We start from the raw sequence: 19837 nt of genomic DNA on the forward strand, positions 1-19837 counted from the left end.
ATTTTTCTGGGTGGTAAGCAGGGCATGGTGGTCCATGCCTGTCATCCCATCACTCCGAAGGCTGAGGCAGGAGAATTGCTGAGAGTTCCAGGCCTGCCTGGGCTACATCGTGAGACCTTATTTATAAAAAAAAATTTTTTAATGATTTTATAGGTGGTAAGAACACCTTTCCCACATTTCCCCCAAATGCTTGTTTTTTTGTTTTTGTGTGGGGTTTTCTTTGTTTGTTTGTTTGTTTTTGGTACCAGGGATCGAACTCGGGTCCTTGCACTTGGCTCAGCAGGCGGCAAAACCACTGAGCTAAATCCCTGGCCCTTTTCTTTGTGTTTTGAGACAGGGTCTCAATATGGCACCCAGGCTGGCCTCTAACTCACAACAACCTTCCTGCCTCAGACTCCTGAGTGGTGGGGTGACTGGCAGGCAGTCTTCCCTGATGCAATACTTGGAATCCCACTCTGGGCCTGTTTTCTGCCCTGGGAATGGGGGTAACAAGCACCCCTGCCCCGTGGTGGGAAGTGCACCTCTGCTGCCTGCTGAATACAGATGGCAGCCACATGGCAGCACCAGGAACACTGCATGGGGGCCACCCTCGGGTGGACGTCTAGGCGTCACCACACACGTGGAGTCCAGCCACAGGAGTGCGGGGCACCTGCTTGGGGACCCTGCCTCAGTTTCCTCATGCAGCCAGCAGGGCGGGGGGAGCCTGGGCAGCCGTTGAGAATCCTGGTGTTGAAAGGCGGCCACCAACGGCCCTCAGGAGGCCAGGAGGCGGCAGGAGAAGAGAGTGTGGCAATCGCTTCTCAGCACCCTGTGGGGGGCAAGGGGGGGGGTTGGGGATGCTTCCTGACAGCTCAGGGGTCCCTGGGGGGTTGGGAGGAGCAGGCAGGCGAGGGGCTTGGATTCCCCGTGAGGGGAGGGAGCAGGCTGCCCAATGCACTGGGGAGCCGTGGGGGAGTTCAGAGCAGGAGAGGGCTGGGCAAAGCAGGAGCTGTGTGCCCACTCAGGGCTCAGCACAGCCCACCCCCGGGAGTCCCCCAGCTGGGAAGGACAGGAGCTTTGGACTCTGGAGTCCATGGGGACTTCATGCCCTGGGCAAAAAGGAAATGGGGGATGGGCACAGCGGGGCACACCTGTCATCCTGGAGGCTGAGGCAGGTGGACAATCACTGTGAGTTCAAGGCCAGCCTGGGCTACACAGTGAGACCCTGCCTCAGAGAAACAAAACCAAAACAAAATGAAAAAACAAAAAATGAAGGAAATGGGGGCCTGGGAGAGGTGAGACCGGAGCTTGGTTGGAATTGGGTAGACAGTTGGCAGGTGGGAGCCAGGGGGCACAGAGAGGGGACACTGCCAGGTTGCTGGACCTAGGTGCTCAGCTGAGGCTGGATCTGAGCCCCAGGGCCCCGGCGTCTACCTTGCCCCACCCCTCACCACCCTAGAAGGGCTGAGTCCCCTAGACTTGTCACTTCTGGCTTGGCTATGATGCTCACTCACACCAGTTATCCCAGCACTCAGGAGGCTGAGACAGGAAGGTCACAAGTTTGAGCCCAGCCTGGTCAATTTGTTGACTTCACACAATTCTGTCTCAAAAATAAAAATTCCAAAAATGGCTGGAGATGCAGCTGTGTGAAGGCTCTGGGTTCCAACCCCACTGCCTGAGGAAAAAACTTGAGGTGACATTCATGCATATCACAGGAAATCAGCTATTTTTGTTTTTTGTTTTTTGGTACAGGGGATCGAACTCGGACCTTGCGCTTTCAAGACAGGCGGCAGAACCAAGAAAGTAGCTATTTTTAAAAATACCATTTAGTGGTTTTAGAATATTCACAGTGAAATGCAACCATCACCCCATCAGTTCCACAACAGTTTCATCCTCCAAGACAAAACCCCATCTCCCTCCCTCAGCTCCGGGTGCCACAAACCAACTTCCTGTCACTGAGGACTTGCCTGCTCTGGACAGACAGAGAAAAAGAGAGAAAGAGAAAAACAGAAAGACACGGGTAGGCAGAGATAGGCAGGCAGGCCTGGTGGTGCACCAACTGTCCTAGTACTTGGGAGGCTGAGGCAGGAGAATCACTGCAAGTTTGAGGACTGCCTGGGCTACATTGTGAGATCCTCTCTCAAAAAACTCAAAAACAAAACAAGACAAATCCTACACAACACACAAAAAAAGACAGACAGGCCCTGTGGCCTCCTGTCCTCAGTTTACCCCTAGGTCCCCATGGCTGTTTGCTGTTGCCCTCATATTTGGAGCGGTAAGGGGCTGAGTCCTGGCTTCCAGCCCCACTTCCTATCTCCAGCCCGATCCACATACGCCCCAGGGTTCCACCCCAGTGACAGCCCCCATCTAGAGCACCTATCACCCCCAGATCCCACCTGGCCTTGGGCCCTCCTGTCCCTCCCACCCACAAGCATTGAGTGCAGATCCAGATCACACACCTGGGAGGGTAGGGGGCAGCCAGAGTTCCAACGCCAGAACATTCCATCATCCCAGCAAGCCCCATCCATCTGCACAGCAGTAACCTGTTCCCTCCCCAGCCCTGGTACCCATGGCTCCACTTCCTGTCTCTGTATTCACCTGTCTTGTGTGTCTCCTGTCCACGGAGCCCACGATGTGTGTCCTGTGTCTGGCGTCTCTCACTGAGCATAGCGTCCTCCAGGTCCATCCACGCTGTGTCACATGTCAGAGCCTCACTGTTTTCCTGGCTCAGTAATATTCCAGTATGTGGGTGGACCACATTCTTTATCTATTCTCTGGATAAGGATGGGGAAACCAGGGGTTAGAGATGTGGAGCATGTTGTTTTTCTTTTTTATGGCACTGATGATGGAACCCAGAGCTTCATGCATGCTAGGCAACCTCTAACCACTGAACCACACCCCAGCCCTTTTTATTTTGAGACAAAGTCTTGCTATTTAGCCCAGGCTGGGCTCAAATTTTTTTTTTTTTTTTTTTTTTGGGTACCAGGGATCAAACTTGGGACCTTGCACCTATGAGGCAGGTGGTAGAACCACTGAGCTAAATCCCCAGGTCTTTAAATTTGTGATTCTCCTGCTTTAGCCGCCAGAGTAGCTGCAGTTACAGGCGTGAGTCATGGTACCCAGCCCAAGATCTTTTTGTTAAATGAGAAAAACCAGTTTGGGAATAAATCTGTATAGTAGCTCCCTACTTGTGGGTAATGTGGACACTAGCAGACCTCAGAGGGTAGATATTGTGGGGTTTTCCCTGGGATTGGGTAGAGATTTGTTTTTTTTCAGAACTGGGAACTGAACCCAGGGCCCTTGCACTGAACACCATCCCCCCCTCTTCTTCTTATTTTTATTTTGAGACAGGACCTTGCTAAGTCAGTAAGTTCCCCAGAGCAGGCTCAAACTTGTGATCCTCCTGCTTCAGCCTCCCAGAGTGTCATGATTATAGGCATGTGCCACCACACCTAGCTGGGAAACGCAGGGAAGGGAAAAAACAATGCAGAGAGGAGGGGTGTTGCATCCCTCTAAGCCAATCACTCCAGAGGCTGAGGCAGGAGGATTGCAAATTCAGGGCCAGCCTGCACAACTTACTCAGTAAGACCTTGTCTCAAAATGAAAAAATTTGGGGGAAAAATAAAAGGAGCTGGGGATGTAGCTCAGTATGCAGGTCCTGGGTTCAATACCCAGTGCCACAAAACAAACAGATTAAAAGGGCTGGGGATGCAGCTCAGTGGTAGCGTGCTTGCCTAGCATGTGCAAAGTTCTGGGTTCCATCACCAATATCACAAAATGAAGTAACTAAATAAATGAAATAAAAGGTCTGGGAATGTTCTGGCTCAGAGCTTCCCCAGGTTCAGTGTTGAATACTAAAAAAAAAAAAGCCTGGGCGTGGTGGCAAATGCCTGTAATCCCAGTACTGGGGAGGGTGAGGCAGGAGGATCACCATGAGTTCAAGGCCAGCCTGCACTACATAGTGAGACCTTGTTTTTAAAACAAAACAAGCTCATGCTCAAAAAATTAAAAATTCAGATAAGGGAGAAGGGGCAGGTGTCAGAAAATTCCAACCAACTGATGTCCAAGGAACGAAATTTGGTCCCAGATCCCTGAAGTCAGAACAGTCTTCTGCCCTGGGAGAGCCTCACAAGGGAACCATAGCTAATTCCAAATGGGGCTGGACCCTCAGTTAGGGAGGCGCACAGGAGACTCAGGCTCAAGGTCAGCCGGGTCCTCTTCTTCACTGGGGACTGAGAGGTGGTCACAGCCCAGTCTAGAGAGCACTAGGAAGAGGAGGGTCTCAGCCAGAACCCAAAGTGACAGAGAACAACACAGTGTGGGGTCCTGGGCCCAAAGCCCGGGAACTCGAGGGATGGGGAGAGGTCATTGCTCTGGTTACCATCAGGGCCCTGCGGTTGCATAAGGGGACAACGTTCAGGGAAGTGGGGGGGGATCCCAGGGCACTCAAGGCTGCTTCTGTGTGCTGGAAATCAATTCCAACCAACAGCTAACGGAAGACAAACATGTCGGTCCCCAAATTCAGTGACCTCTTCTTTCTCTGTTTCTGTAGGTTTAAACTTTCTCTGTGTGTGTGTGTGTGTGTGTGTGTGTGTGTGTGTGTGTGTGTGTGTGTGATACTGAGAACTGAACCCAGGACCTTCCAACTGAGCTACATTCCCAGCCCTTTTTATTTTTCATTTTGTTGTGTGGTTTTTTTTGTTGTTTGTTTTTAGTACCAGGGATTGAACTTGGGTCCTTGCACTTACACAGCAGGCGGCGAAACCACTGAGCTAAATCCCTGGCCCTGTTGTATGTTTTTCTGAGACAGGGTCTCACTATGCAGCCCAGGCTGGCCTCAAACTCATGGCGATCTTCCTGCCTCAGCTTCCTAGGTGCTGGAATTACAGGGCTGTGCCATCACACCTAGTTAGGATCACTCTTTTGAGGCAGAGGAATCCTCAAAACCAGAGATGGACAGGAAGATGTCTTTGGGGGTCACATGGCACTGTGTCCTGATCTCTTCCCACTAAGCTGGGCCTCCTTGTGTCCATGTTGCTGGGCCCCCAGGGTGGGGCAGGACCCTACTTCTGAAGCTTCGGGTCCTCCCAGGATGCACTCTGACCCTAATGCCCAAGGCCAGCCCCAGGCAGAGGAGGAAGTGGGGCCACTCAGCCCAGCTGTGGAGCAACGAACAGCTCCACGTGTGTCACATATAAGAGGGGCCCAGCCTGGCGGGGACCCAGAGCCAGGCATGGCCCTCGCCTCTGTCCTGTTCCTCCTGCTCCTGGCCGGTGAGTGGCCTGTCCTTGCAGGCAGCTGACTGGGGACAGGGGGATTATCCTCTGTCACCTCTAGGAAACTGAGGCAGGATGCTGTTAGCTGCTTGGGTGAGGTGGGGGACCGAGTGCCCTAGGTGATTTGACTGTTTTTTGTTTTTGGTACTGGGGATGGAACTCAGGTCCTTGTGCTTGCGAGGCAGGTGGTGGAACCACTAAGCTAAATCCCTGGCCCGTGACTGGTTTTACCACCTGTTTTTTGTTCGTTTGATTTTTGTTTTTCTGAGATAGGGTCTCAGTATGTAGTCCAGGATGACCTCAAGAACTCACAGCAATCTTCCTGCTTCACCCTCCCAAGTGCTAGGATTGCAGGCATGCATCACCAGGCCAGGCTTTTGTGTGCGTGTGCATGTGTGTGTGTGGGGGGGGTACTTGCGCCTTTGCACTGAGCTATATCCCCATCCCTTTGTAAAATTTATTTTTATTTTTTATTTTGAGACAGAGTCTTGCTAAGTCATTAATTACACAAATTACACAGGCTTGGCCTGGTGTGGTGGCACATACCTGTTATCCCAGTACTCAGGAGGCTGAGGCAGGAAGACTGCCACCAGTTTGAGGCAATATTGGACTACATAGTGAGATCCTGTCTCAAAAAACAAACAAAATTGTTGTCCAGGGTGGGGAGAAATTTGTCATCCTCCTGCCTCAGCCTCTCAGAGTGCTGGGATTTTAGGCCCTGCTCTTCAAAAATTAAGTAAAATTTTAAAAATGAAAGAAACCCTACGTATGCATCTCAGGACTCAGGTGAGTAACTTAAGATTCCCTGGGTTCCATTTCCAGTACTTTAAAAAAATTTAAAGAAGAAAAAGCCGGTGCACACGTGGTGCACATGCCTGTGATCCCAGCACTTACCAGGCTGAGGCAGAAGGATCCTGTTGAGTTCGAGGCTCGCGGGGTGGGGTGCTGGAAGCGATCACAGCCCAATATGCAGACTGGCAGACCAAGACTCAGAGAGGTACAGGGTGTGCTGGCGATCATACAGCAGCCTGGGGCCCCTTAGTGCCCCGCTGCTGAGCCTTGGCCTTGATGTCCACCCCTCCCCCCAGGGGCAGCCAGGGCCGTGGAGATCGTGGGTGGCCGGGAGGCGCGACCCCACGCGCGGCCCTTCATGGCATCGCTACAGCTGAGCCGGACGCCAGGGAGCCACTTCTGCGGGGGGACCCTGATCCACCCCAGCTTTGTGCTGACGGCCGCCCAGTGCCTGCAGGACATGTGAGTGCCCTGTCCCGGGGCAGCGGTATGGGTCATGTCCCAGGCAGGGGTCTCTCTCTGGTGCCTGCGGTGATGGGGGGCGGGGACACAGAGGCCCAGAGAGGACTCCCCAACCTCCCCAGCCCCGCCCACCTGGTGACCCTAGTGCTGGGCGCCCACGACCTGCAAAGCTCGGAGCCAGAGCAGCAGCGATTCACCATCAGCCAGGTGTTCTCCAATAACTACGACCCGGAGGACAACCTCAACGACGTGCTGCTCCTACAGGTGGGCACTTATGGAGCGCCTACTGCATACCAGGCCTCTGTGGCAGACAGCCCAGTGTTCCCGGGTACCCTGGCGTCTCCTCTTTTGAGAGGTGGGCCCAGAGACCTTCCCGATGGGGCCGCCTCTCACCTCCTGGATCCAGGTGACACTCCCCCTCCCTGATCTGTTCCCCATCGCGGAATTCAGGGGGTCTTCCCAGCTCCGCGAATGACAGACTACCCCTGGAGGATTTTGTCTGAATTGTTCACTACTGGAGCCCTCGTTGGGGCTCAAAATGGGACTCAGTATACAGTTGCCACTCAATAAGTGCTCCACAAATGGCAAATGCTACAGAGGGAATCGAGGGAGAGGAGAGCTGGGTGGAGGCACGGACGGGGACCCTGGGGGAGGCTGGGGACATCCCCTCACCCTCTCGCCCCCTCCACTCCAGCTGGACCACCCGGCCTCCCTCGGCGCTGCAGTGGCGGAGGCCAGGCTCCCCCAGCAGAACCAGCCACTGTCCCAGGGCACCCGGTGCCTGGCCATGGGCTGGGGCCGCCTGGGCACCCGCGCGCCGACGCCCCGCGTCCTGCAGGAGCTGAACGTGACCGTGGTCACCTTCCTGTGTCGGCCACACAACGTGTGCACGCTGGTGCCGCGGCGCAGCGCGGGGACCTGCTTCGTACGTATGGTGGGGGCGTGGCCGCGTGGTGGGGGCGTGGTCAGCGGATGGGCGTGGTCGGTGGGCGAGGTTCCGGCCTACCCTCTCACCCCAATTCCACGCTGAGCCTCAGGCTCCCTAAAAGGTCGGTGAGGGTGTGCCTGGGACAGCCTCCCCTCGCTGGAATAGAGTGAACCCTCCAGCTGCCGCCTTTGAGGGCCTGGGGGCTTCTCCTCCACCACCCCTCAGAGCACGGGAGTGGGTGACCCGCCCAGAAGCCAGGTATCCAGCAGGAGACTAATAAATGCCGCTGTCCTTCGCTGGCCACCTTCATGCCTCATCCCAGCCACCTCAGCCTGGCGTGGGAACTGACCAGCCTGTTCCGTGTACCCCCCAACCCCAGGGAGACTCAGGAGGCCCCCTAATCTGCGACGGCGTCCTGCAGGGCGTGGACTCCTTCGTGATCCGCGCGTCTGCCACGCGCCAGTTCCCAGACTTCTTCGCGCGGGTGTCGCTGTACACGGACTGGATAAACTCAGTGCTGCGCACAGCCCGGGCCCGGGCCCCCGCGGGCGCCACCTGGCCCTAACGGGGACTTTGAACAGAGAGCACCTCCAGGGAGGAGGCTCCTTCCTTCCGGGCCCAGCGCTGTCCTCTGTCCGTGCGAAGTCAATAAAGGTCGAAACCCCCACCACCTCCTGTCAGTCCCTTCTTTCCTTCTGCGTGGGGACACAGGGGGCTGCCCAGCCCACTCAGGACGGGGTGGAGCGGAGGTCTCACTTCTGACGCCCGCAGATGTGCCGTGCGGCCCAGGAGGAGCTGCTTCCCAACTCTGTGCCCTGATCAGCGTCCACATCTAGAAAAGGGGATCCCACCGATCGTCCTGGAACTGGCCACGGAACCCCATCCTGGCCTGCGGGGCTCGACTCTGTATCCCCCAGCTCCAGAGGTTATGGGACGTCCCAGGGGACCGTGGGCCCCTGGTCCAGCCTGGGCAGGCAGGTGGGCTTCCTGGAGGCGTCGCCAGGGTCTGCGCTGAGTAAATTCAGGAGAGGGGCTGGGTTTCTGTGGAAGGCAGAGCCTTCCAGGCCGGCTCCTCTGCTGCCACCTGGTGGCAGCGGTACCGATTGAAGCGGGAGCAAGAACGCCCAGGCCTGCCGCTTGTCCAAGTCTTTAAAAACCTTGACGGACAAGCCGGGCCTGGTGGTACAAGCCTATTAATCCCAGCACTCGGGAGGCAGAAGGACGGCTGAGAATTCGAGGGCAGCCTGGGCTACATAGTGGGTTCGCGGGGGGGGGGGGGGGGGGCTGAACCACAAAGGGAGACCCTGCCTCAAAAAAACCAAATAAAGGGGTCGGGGATTTAGCTCAGTGGTGCCGCCGCCTGCCTCGCAAGCGCAAGGTCCCGAGTTCGATCCCCAGTACCAAAAAACAAAAGCAAAAACAAAACAAACAAACAAACAAAAAAAACAAATAAAGGGCTGGGGATTTACCTCAAGGGTGCTGCAGCCTGCCTAGCAAGCACAAGGTCCTGAGTTCCATCCCCAGTACCGAAAACAAACAAAAACCCCAAATAAATAAATAAATAAAATCTCAACTGACCACACAGGAGGGAAGCTGTGATTTTTTTGTTTTTGAGAAGATAGCTCATATTTATTGTCCATCCCCAAGAGCAGCATGGCCCTGTCCTCCGTAAAACACGAGAAGTATACACGTTTCTGTTAGCACCCACTGCTCTTTTGCACATCAGATTCACGAGTGAAGCCATTCAACATGTATATTTACAAGAGTTTGATTGGGCCTGAGGTTTAGCTCGGTGGTGTCAGAACCTGCCTGGCAAGTGCAAGGTCCTGAGTTCAATCCCTGCTTCCGGGGGTGGTGGTTTTGAGGGGACTACCACTTGGCTATGAGCATAAGGCACGTATAACTATAATACATATGGGCCGGGGATTTACCTCAATGGTTTTGCCGCCTGCTGCACAAGCACAAGGAACTGAGTTTGATCCCTGGTTCAAAAAAAAAAGAAAAGAAACTATAATACATACGATAAAAACCTCTCTAAAGACAAAGTGTGTACATCTATCAGTTAAAATACCTATCAAAACAATGTAAGAGGAATACAAGTATGCATACTATCTCACTATTACTTCAAATATACATAGTAATATTTCTCTGGGAAAAATTTACAATAAACTCTGCCTCGAAAGTGCGAGGTCCTCAATTCGATCCCTGGTACTAAAAAAAAAATTTACAATAAACCAGTACAGTTTATACTATGTAGTAAAGGAATCTCTGACATGCCTATGGACCTATTGTTATATTTTAAGTAATTCCCTGACACTCTACAGGGCATCTCCAACTGCTACCAAGACTACGGGGAACCAAATCTATAAAAATAGCAGATGTCCAACTTCTAAGTCACGGGAAACTTGGTGTCAGAGGGGGACTCGTCCCCCATGGTCTCACCATGGGCTCCCTGGCTCTGGGAGATCCGCTGAGGTGCTTCTGCTTCATTGCTCCCCTGGGCCATTGCTCCTCTTCTTTTTTTTTTTCTTTGGTACTGGGGATCAAACTCGGGTCCTTGCGCTTGCAAGGCAGGCGGCGGAACCGCTGAGCTAAATCCCCGGGCCCATTGCTCCTCTTCTTGAGGTCGATGTCCTCAGGGCTCCAGGGTCCTGGGATGAGGGTACAATCTCGGCCCCACACCCAGAGCGTAGGTTGTAAGCTTGGATCTCCTCACAGTCCTCTCGGGTCACCCTGAAGTTCCAGTCCATGCAGCCGATGAACTGGTAGCACAGATTGTGGACCTGGGGAATCTTGTTGAAATTCATCCCATAGAGGAAGAAGAACGTGTGTAGTTTAGGCTCCTGGTTGTCCTCCTCCACCATGTCTGTGGCCTGGTAGAGCACCAGGAAGACGTGGGTCCTCTGGAACTGCCAGGGGAAGAGGCCGGCCTGGCTGAAGTAGGTGATGACCATGGCCAGGAGGTCCTTGTCAGAGGCCTTCAGGTTTGTGTCCCAGGCCAGAAATCTCTGGATGACGGGGTCCTTGAGCAGCCTGGTGAAGGCCTCATGGTGCTCAGGCAGCACTGAGGACAGGTGCTTCCTCTTCCACTTCTTCTTGGGGCCCTGAGGCTGCTCCACAACACCTGTGTGGGTTGAAGCCACAGGGCCTAGCTGTCATGATGGTACCTGCTGCTCCTTTCCCAACAGGCACAGATGCCCCCTCCACCTCTTTCAAAGTGGGAGCCTGCTGTCTTCCCTGGGAGCTACGCCCATGCACAGGGGACGTCGCCCCTCCTCATCCTCCTCTGGTGACCATGCCTTCTTCCACTCATAGCCACAGGACTGAGGTGAGGCTGGGGTTCCCCCTCAGGGCTGAGTCAGAACCCCCCTGGGGACTCTCCTCCTGTTCCATCTCTGATTCTGAATCTGCAAATGAGGCATCCTTTGGCTTCTGGACAGGCAGCGGAGGCTGGAAGTAGGGTGTTAGCCTAAGGCCTCTATTGAAGAGACCCAGCAGCTCCTCCTCAGACTCTGAAGACCAATCTCTCTTCCTCTTCTGCACACAGGCCTGAGGCAGGAAGCTGGTGCGACCCAGACACCTTTGAGCCCAGGAGACTTCTTGAGTGGGCCAGGCATGGTGATGGTGCATGTCTGTAATCCCACTACTTGGGAGGCTGAAGCAGGAAGATGGAAGGCAGAAGAGTCTCCACTGAAGCCAGGAGACAATGTCAAAGGTGAAGGCAAAGACTGGAGCTCTTCAGAAGGAGCAGAAGTGAGCCGTCCTCCTTCCTTTCCCTTTTATACCATTCTGGGTCCAATCCTCCCTGGGGTGGGTGATAGTCCTTCCTGTGGCTGTGGGGAATCACTGAAGACAGAAGACTCACCCTGGGGCCGGGTGTGGTGACGCATGCCTGTAATCCCAGCAACTCGGGAGGTTGAGGCAGGAGGATTGCCTCAAGTTCAAGGCCAGCCAGCTATATGCCAAGACCAAATGTCTAAAATAAATAAATAGGGGCCGGGGATGTAGCTCAGTGGTTCCCCCGCCTGGCTTGAAAGCAAAAGGACCCGAGTTCAATCCCTGGTACCAATAAATAAATAAATAAATAAAATAATTAAAATAATTAATTAATTTAATTGACTAAAGGAGGGCAGGGATTTAGCTCAGTGGTTCTGCCGCCTGCCTTACAAGGAAGGGCAAGGTCCCAAGTTCCATCCCGGGTACCAATAAATAAATAAATAAAATAAAATAAAGGAAAAAAACAGGAAAAAAAGGAGACCCAGCCTAGATGTGAGTGACAGCAGCCAGTAGGCTTGGTGTTTGAATGGAATAGAAGGGAAATAAAGGAGGCTGTTTCTGTTTCTTTAGAGGTGCTCCAGTCTTCAGCTTCACTCTGAGTGTCGTCTCCTGGCTTTCATCACAGACCCTCAATCTCCTATATAGACCTGCAGGGGATGCAGCAGTGAGCTCCAGGCCTTCAACTGGATGCTTCATATCTCCAGGGCACAGACAACACTGTTGCAGTTTTCCACACCTAGCAGTGTGGGCAGCCAATTTAAGCCAATCTTTCTTTTTTTTTTTGAAACAGGGTATGCGGTCCAGGCTGGCCTCGAACTCATGATGAATCTCCTGCCTCAGCCTCCAGAGTGCTGGTTTTATAGGCTTGAGCCGCCACACCTGGCTAAGCCAATCTTGTAAATCTTTATTTACTTATATATCTTGTATTAAATCTGTTTCTCTAGTAAGCATTGACTGATACAGGTTTGGGCACCAGGAGTGGCTTTAGACAAACAGAATTGTAAAGATGAAATTCTAATGGTTTTAGTGGTTCCTGGAGTTGGCTCTCTTAATTTTTTTTTTCCAGTACCGGAGACTGAACTCAGGACCTTGTGCTTGTGAGGCAGGCGCGGTGCCACTGAGCTGAATCCCCGGCCTGGCTCTCTAATTTGATGAGTTCTACAGATGCCATGGTCTCTCCTTCTGAGGTAACTATTAATTTGCCACATTTAACAGTCTGAACTAGATTAGTGGTTACATAACAGAATAGAACAAACTAGATAACTGTATGCAATAAATAAGCCCTCCATGGGACTGGAGATTTAACTCAGTGGTTCTGCCGCCTGCCTTGCATGTGCAAGGTCCTGAGTTCAATCCCTGGTACAGAGAAAAAAAAAAAAAGCCCTTCATACGGTGATTTTACCCTAAGGGGAGAATATTTAGAATGGGTTGAGGGAAAATAGAGAAATAGAAGAAGTGTGTAGAAGCAAGGCTGGAGGATAAAGGAAGATCATACAAACTTTGGGAAACTGGTGAAGAAGACAGGAGGGAAAGACAAAAGGAAGAAATAAAAACAAGAACAGAATAGAGCAACTACAACATAGAAAGTTGAAACTGTGATCACACTCATGTAAAAACAAGAACAAACAATCAGGAAAAAATAAAACAGAGCAAGAACAAAAACCAAAAAAGAGGAAAAGAAAAGAAAAAAAGTCCAATTCAAGGTATGCCTTTGCCATCACTGGTAGACAATACAGGCAGACAGAATCCAGATCCAAGTCATTTAATTCCAGCAAGCCAGGCATTGATTTATGGTGAGGGAGTGGATAATTCCAGCAAGCCTAGACCTTTAATTCCACTGAAGTTCAGGCTGATTTTGGGCTATGAGTCTGGGACTGGATTTGTTGAGTCTGCCACAGTCCATGTGCCTCCTGCTGGCTTGAACTCTGCTCCCTGGCCTCCTGCCCACTTGTACTCAGAACCCTCACCAAAACACCAGGAGCCACTAGGTCAAGCTGGCCTGTAGCTGTTCTGAGTTCTGAGCTCAACTGGCCCATCCTCTCCAAGATGGCTACCGCCAAATCACCCTCTCCTGGGTGATGTCTGAACCCGAATAACTCACCAGCTACTGTAGTCCGCTGCATTCACTGCTCCGTTCCACTGGTGCATTTCTTTGTGGAGGCCTCAGGGGTCACCAGTAGTCACCAGGTGTCTGAGGTTTGACCCGCCCTTCCCACATCATGAGTCTGGACTCTGGGACAAAGCTCTGCCCACCATCTCCCTCTTCTTTGTTGAAGCCTCTCTCTTGCCTCTCCCTGTGGACTTCAATTCTCAACTCAGATTCTTCCTGGGTCCTGGAGAACCCACTTCCCTCCTTTTTCTACTCCCCATGTTGCTATATTCCAGGGTCAGGACACCAAGCCCTGGAGAAGTTTTTTCTCTGCTGCTCACCACTCCACCAACCCAGAAGCTGTGACTTTTTTTTTTCCTGGTACTGGGGAATTGAACTCAGGATCTTGTACTTGGGAGGCAGGCACAGCACTGCTGAGCTAAATCCCTGGCCTAGCTGTGACTTTTGTAAAACAAGCAGGAGGATGAGAACCAAACTTGTGCAGAGGCGCTGGGCCCTAGGGAGGGTGTGATGGCCCATGGGGACCTTTAGATAACCAGCATTAGGGAGCAGAGATAAAGAGGTTTGCTGGAGGGAAGTCAGGGTGACTTCATTGACAGGACAGAAAGACTGAAAAAGGGGCTGGAGGTGGCTACATGTGGTGGCGCACACCTGTCATCCCAGCTACTTGGGAGGCTAGGCAGGAGAATTGCAAGTTCAAGGCCAGCCTGGGCAATGTAGCAAGACCCTGTCTCAAAATAAAATTCAAAAAGGGCTGGGGCTGAGTGGTGAGCGCTTGCCTGGCATGCACAAGGCCCTGGGTTCCAGCCCCCCCCAACAAACATAAAAAAGAAAGACCCCACCTAAAAAAACCCAAACGATTTTTTCTGGCCTCCTGAGTAAGGATGATTCAGAGGAAGGTTCGAGAAGGAAGCTCAGCCCCGGGGCAGACCTGGGGCTTGGGGGTCCCGGATGGAGGACTGATGTGCCAGATGTCAGCCAAGGGTGTTGAAATTCAGGCACGGCAAACCACAGGCATAGGAAACAGGATGCTTGGCACCAGTGAGGGCTCTGCAGCACCCCAGGAGGGGGGTCCTTGCCTGGGGGCTCAGCCAAGAGCTTGAGCTCCCCGCCTTTTTAATGAGATGGGTTCTCTCCATTAAGTTTCCAGGATAGGCTTGAACTTGCGATCTCCTGCCTCAGCTTCTCAGAATACAGGGATAACAGGCACTCACCAGCTTGGCTTGGTGACTCTTTAGATATGGGTAACCCTCTGATCCTACCCTTTGAGCCTAGGAACATTTTTTTCCTTTTCTTTTTTTTGAAACAGCATATGTAGTTGGGCCTGGCCTTGAACTTGTGGTGATCCTCCTGCCTCAGCCTCCCGAGTGCTGGGTTTAGCGGTGTGCACCACTACACCCAGCACACCCAGGAACATTTAAGAGAGCCTCACGGACAACCCAAGAGCTTGCCAAGTGCTAATTCATGGAACTTTCAGCAGTTCTATGAGATTAAGCCTATTTTCATGGGCCCCATTTTACAGAGGAAGAAACTGAGTCACATAGATCAATTCAGTGGCCTGAAGTTACGCAGAGGTGACCAGGATATGAACCTAGAGTCAACACACAACCATCACGCTGTGTATGAATGTGGTATACAGGTGGTGCTCAATAGATGCAGCTGCCTTTAAGGGTGGCCTCTTTATCCAAACCAAACCCTCCCAAAGGTGGCCTCTCCCAACCCACCCCCCGAGCAACTCCAACATGAATACAGCAGGTGCCTACTAAGTGCTCTGCGGTGACTTCAACACAGCCTTGAAGGTCCCTGCCCAAAGAGGAGAAGTCAATACCATTTAGCAAGTGTCTGAGCAAGCCAGGGACAAGGGGCAGACATTGGGCACCTGCGGGTACCTGGCTTGGAAAGAGAGGGTGGCGGTTATCCGTCCAGAGAGCTATGGGGGTTGGTGCAGGGGGCATGCAGGGACAAACACTCCAGCCTCCCCCAGCTCTGGTGGCCCCGTTCATGCCCTGCCCATCCGTTGGATCCCTCCCTGGTCCTTGCCCTGCTCGCTCAGGGGACCTTGGTTTTGTAACAGCCTTGGCTGCCAGGAACCTGTGCCCTCCTGGCTCCAGGTGGATCCCCTGAGGCCTGGGTGCATCTGTCCTGGCACCGGCCGGGCCACCACTCCAGTGGGGACAGTGATGGGGCTAAATGTAGCCCAGGGAGGCCAGGGGGATGGCAGCTTCTGGGACTCAGCTCCCTGTGCTGAGCTGTAGCCAAAGACATCAGAGGGAGACAAAGGCTGGGGAGATGCCCAGTGGGGCTGGGGCCTGTGCCAGGCTCGGTGTGCCATCCAGCTGTGAGTCCCGTGGCCTGCATTAAAACCACAGTTCCTGCACTCCAGGAGGCTGAGGCAGGAGGATCACAGGTTCCAGCCCAGCCTGAGCAACTGAGCAACTTAGCAAGAGCTGTTGCAAAATAAATAAAAGGGACTAGGGAGGGCTGAGGATTTAGCTCAGTGGTTTTGCCGCCTGCTGTGCAAGCGCAAATGACCAGAGTTCGATCCCTGGTACCAAAAAAAAAAAAAAAAAGGGACTAGGGATGTAGTTCAGGGGGAAGACCTGGGCTTCAACCACCAGTACCTCCCCTCAAAAAGAGGTGACGGGGGCTATGCTGCCTGGGCCGGGCTTTAGGTGTGCCAGTTTCCTCATCTGAAATGGAAGCCCAACAGAATGCCCCAGAGAAATGTCAGCAACAGCACCAGGAATGCTTAGCACAGTCATCTGTTGATGTTGCTGTAGTCCCCTGGGTAAACTGAGGAGAGGATTTGTCAGAGTCTCTCAGGTCCAGGTTAGCAAAAATACAGGATTCCCAGTTACATCTGAATGCTAGATAAACAATGGTCGTGTGTGTGTGTGTGTGTGTGTGTGTGTGTGTGTGTGTGTGTTTGCACTGGGGGTGGAACCTAGAGCCTCCCATGTGCTAGGCAAGTGCTCACCACTGAACAGCACCTCCAGCATTTTTATTTTTTATTTTGAGACTGGGTCTCCCTGAGTTGCCCAGGGTGGGCTCCAATTTACAGTCTTCCTGTCTCAGCCTCCTGAGCAGCTGGGATGACAGATCAGTCCCGCAGTGCCCTAACAATGACTAAATTTGTAGATAAGTAGTACATTCTGTGCATTACTGGGGACTGACTTAGAGTAAAGAAAAGGCTGTTAGGCGTGGTGATGCACGCCTATAATCCCAGCACTCAGGAGGCTGAGGCAGGAGGATTGCCATGAGTTTGAAGCCAGTCTGGACCACACAGTGAGTTCAAGGCCATTTGAACTGCATAGCAAGACCCTGTCACAAGCAAACAAAAAAAGAAGAAGAAGAAGATGGAGGAGGAGGAGGAGGAGAAAGAGAGAGAGAAAGGAAGGAAGAAAGAGACTGTTTACCCAACGTTCAAGTTTTTGTGTGCCTTGGGTTCCATCTGGGGCCCCCCAGCTCCATGCAGTAACCTAGCTCCTCAGCCTACTCTGCACCCTGAGAGGAAGTGGGGCTACCAGCCCCCATGGGGCAATGCAACGGCCTCCCAGCCCCAGCTATAAGAGGGAAGGTGGGATAGGGTGGGCCAGAGACCCTGGAATCCTGGCCCCACCATGACTCAAGGCCACGGAGCACCCAGCCCTGCCCTCACCTATGTGCTGCTGGCCCTGCTGCTGGGCGGTGAGTGGCACCTGCTCCCACCTGTCCCCAGGGTCCTTCCCCGATGCCTGCCTGGGGCCCTGGTCCTCGTGGGCGGCAGCAGCTAGGATGAGAATCTGCAAAATGAGACAGAGGTTCCCAGCGGAGGAGCCCACAGTGGGAGTTTGTAAACCAGGGCTTCCCAGTGCCCTCCTGGGGCTCTGACATGGCTGAGCCTCAGCAGAGGGCACAGATCTGGTGTCTTCCTCTCCCTGTGCCTCAATTTCTTCATCCTGTGTCCCCAGGCCCTGCGCTGGCCTCAGACATCGTGGGTGGCCACCCAGCACGGCCCCACTCCAGGCCCTACATGGCATCACTGCAGCGGCTCGGAGGCCACTTCTGTGGTGGGACCCTGATCGCCAGGAACTTCGTGATGTCAGCTGCGCACTGCGTGAACGGCCTGTGAGTCCCCAGGGACCTCGAGTCCCACAGGGTGGGATCCCTTGGGGCCTGCCCTGAGCCCCCAGGGGCCACCAAGGCTCCTCCGAACCCAGGAGAGGACACAGGGTCTCACTGTGTAGTTCAGGCTGGCCTTGAACTCATTATGTAGCCCAGCCTGGCCTAAAATTCACAGTGATCCTCCTGCCTCAGCCTCCCCAGTGCTGGGATGACAGTCGTGCACAAGGCCAGGAGGCGCCAGGAAGGAAGAACTCCCCTTGCACCCCAGGCAGGGCAAGGTGGGTCTCTGAGGTCCCCTTGCTACCCCAGCCCCCCAGGGTCACCCACTGTCCCCACCCTGTAGAAACTTCAGATCAGTGCAGGTGGTACTGGGTGCGCATGACCTGAGGCGGAGAGAGCGGACCCGGCAGACCTTTGGTGTCCAGCGGATCTTTGAGAACGGCTTCGACCCCACGCTCTTGCTCAATGACATCGTAATTCTCGAGGTGCTGAGGTGGAGGAGGGCCCAGAAGTGGGCTGGGGGACATGCTGGGGTCAGACTGTGGGGTCCAGAATGATAGATACAATGGTAGTAGGATGGCTTGTCCTCTCTCTGAACCTTTGAAATGGGAGGCTAACCTGTCTCTGGATGGCTGTTGAGGAATTAAGTGAGATATTGTAGGAAAGCTCCCAGAAGTTGTCAATCAACAAACTTTTTTTTTTTTTTTTTTTTGAGACAGAGTCTCGCTATGTACTTCAGGCTGGCCTTGAATTCCTACCAATCCTCCTGCCTCAGGCTCCCGGGGAGACTGGGATGACAGGCCTTTGGCACCACACATGCTGACAAACCATTGTTACAGAGTCTGCCAAAAATTGTATGCATCAGGCAAATAAAAACTTGTAAAAGTATTTTAATACTAAATTTACTGAGACATCATGCGATTGATACGAGTTACCTTTGGCCTCTACAATTGCAAGACGTGCTCAAGGTAGTGGCCATTAGCTTCCAGACATTTTTAAAATCAGCGAACTGCTGAAGTGTGTATACATATTTTGGCAGACTGTATTTTCCCTCCCCTGCTTACCAGCCCTGTGGCTGGGGTGGACCCTGTGCCAGTCTTTGGGAAATGTGCTAAAAATCTCATCTTTATTAAGGCAGGAAGGAGACTGAGGCAGAAATTCTTCCCTGTGCTGACCCCGCACCCCCGCAAAAAACCCCATTTTTTTTCTGAGGTACCAGGGATCGAACTCAGGACCTTGCGCTTGCAAGGCAGACGTGGTGCCACTGAGCTAAATCCCCGGCCCAGCCTGTAATTTGTTTTATTGGGCGCCTCCTGTTTATTGCACTCAAAGACAGCCCCAACCGCACCGTGAGCTCCCACTTTGCAGATGGGGAAACTGAGGCTCGGGGTGGGGTCCTGCAGTGCAAGATACGAGAAGCACAGAGCAGCCTCAGATAGGGAAATGGAGCCCCGGTGCAGGGAGGGAAGCTGCCCACGCTCCCGCGTGACGCCCTGGCGCTTGATGCCCCCCATAGCTCAACGGGTCGGCCAGGGTCAACTCCAACGTCCAGGTAGCTCGGCTACCCGCCCAGGGCCGCGGCGTACAGAACCAGGCGCGTTGCCTGGCCATGGGCTGGGGCCGCCTGGGCACGAACCGCCCGGCGCCGAGCATCCTGCAGGAGCTCAACGTGACTGTGGTGACGTCCCAGTGTCGCCGCCGCGTCAACGTCTGCACCCTGGTGCCGCAGCGCCGGGCCGGCATCTGCTTCGTGAGTCCCCGCCCCCTTCCGGCCGCAGCAGGCGGGACCGCGGTCAGACTTCCCGGCCTTTCCAGGGCGGCGGGCGGCGGGCGGGCGGGAGGCCACACATGTGGTCCAGCCCCTGATCCCTCCGCAGGGCGACTCCGGGGGCCCCCTGGTCTGCAACGGGCTGGTCCAAGGAATCGATTCCTTCATCCGCGGCGGCTGCGGCTCCGGCCTCTACCCAGACGCCTTTGCCCCGGTGGCAGAGTTCATAGACTGGATCAACTCCATCATCCGCAGAGGCCAGCAGGACCCCCGGCCCCACCCCAGAGTCCCCATGAGCAGGACCCTCTAGGAATGGGCCACTTCTGCCCCCCCACCACGCCTGGTACAATAAAAGCCCCACTGTTTTGTAGAACGAGTCTGGTGTCCCTGTTGGTGGTGCCATCGCCCGTGGGGAATGGTCCTACAGTGGCTGGGACGTCGCTAGTACACTGCCACCAAGTAGTAGCAGCCACAGGGTGGGGCCGGGAAAAGAAACCAGTCTTTCCCTCACTCTCACTTTTTGTTGTTTTGTTAAGTTAGGTCGTTCAGGCTGCCCTTGAACTTGCTGTGATCCTCCTGCCTCAGCCTCCAGAGTGCTGAGATTACAGGCATGCACCACCAGACCGACTTCTCCACTTTTC

At 53.7% G+C, this 19837-nt stretch overlaps 2 protein-coding genes and 1 pseudogene across 3 annotated transcripts; 2 read left to right on the forward strand and 1 right to left on the reverse strand.

The window, feature by feature from the left end:
- The first annotated feature begins 4413 nt into the window (after nucleotides 1-4413).
- On the forward strand, nucleotides 4414-8461 carry LOC101721935 (myeloblastin). Of its 2 annotated transcripts, none has more exons than XM_013065925.3 (5): nucleotides 4414-5252; nucleotides 6344-6509; nucleotides 6632-6773; nucleotides 7204-7434; nucleotides 7817-8461. In XM_013065925.3, the coding sequence occupies exons 1-5, from the start codon at nucleotides 4961-4963 to the stop codon at nucleotides 8000-8002; spliced, it is 1017 nt and encodes a 338-aa protein (XP_012921379.2). In that variant the 5' UTR covers nucleotides 4414-4960; the 3' UTR covers nucleotides 8003-8461. The 2 variants fall into 2 exon arrangements, with proteins under 2 accessions (XP_012921379.2, XP_021100514.1); XM_021244855.2 differs by lacking the exon at nucleotides 4414-5252 and adding an exon at nucleotides 6033-6252.
- A 1461-nt stretch (nucleotides 8462-9922) lies between these two features.
- LOC106007827 (speedy protein E4A pseudogene) lies at nucleotides 9923-10564 on the reverse strand (annotated as a pseudogene).
- A 6343-nt stretch (nucleotides 10565-16907) lies between these two features.
- Elane (elastase, neutrophil expressed) lies at nucleotides 16908-19598 on the forward strand. Its single transcript, XM_004875530.4, has 5 exons — nucleotides 16908-17011; nucleotides 17275-17431; nucleotides 17772-17913; nucleotides 18945-19178; nucleotides 19306-19598. The coding sequence occupies exons 1-5, from the start codon at nucleotides 16945-16947 to the stop codon at nucleotides 19504-19506; spliced, it is 801 nt and encodes a 266-aa protein (XP_004875587.1). The 5' UTR covers nucleotides 16908-16944; the 3' UTR covers nucleotides 19507-19598.
- Nucleotides 19599-19837: the final 239 nt, after the last annotated feature.

This window comes from Heterocephalus glaber, unplaced genomic scaffold (genome assembly GCF_053883595.1).
Source record: "Heterocephalus glaber isolate CG9 unplaced genomic scaffold, H.glaber_assembly_v1.0 deba00001760, whole genome shotgun sequence".
NCBI classification, from domain to species: Eukaryota; Metazoa; Chordata; class Mammalia; order Rodentia; family Bathyergidae; genus Heterocephalus; species Heterocephalus glaber.

Excerpts from the sequence above, each read along its gene's own strand:
- LOC101721935 (XM_013065925.3), top strand. The coding sequence starts at position 4,961 with ATGGCACTGTGTCCTGATCTCTTCCCACTAAGCTGGGCCTCCTTGTGT. Across the intron at positions 6,510-6,631 it reads GCCCAGTGCCTGCAGGACAT|CCCCGCCCACCTGGTGACCC; the intron begins GTGAGTGCCCTG and ends CAACCTCCCCAG. Across the intron at positions 7,435-7,816 it reads GCAGCGCGGGGACCTGCTTC|GGAGACTCAGGAGGCCCCCT; the intron begins GTACGTATGGTG and ends CCCCAACCCCAG.
- Elane (XM_004875530.4), top strand. The coding sequence starts at position 16,945 with ATGACTCAAGGCCACGGAGCACCCAGCCCTGCCCTCACCTATGTGCTG. Across the intron at positions 17,432-17,771 it reads GCGCACTGCGTGAACGGCCT|AAACTTCAGATCAGTGCAGG; the intron begins GTGAGTCCCCAG and ends CCCACCCTGTAG. Across the intron at positions 17,914-18,944 it reads ATGACATCGTAATTCTCGAG|CTCAACGGGTCGGCCAGGGT; the intron begins GTGCTGAGGTGG and ends TGCCCCCCATAG.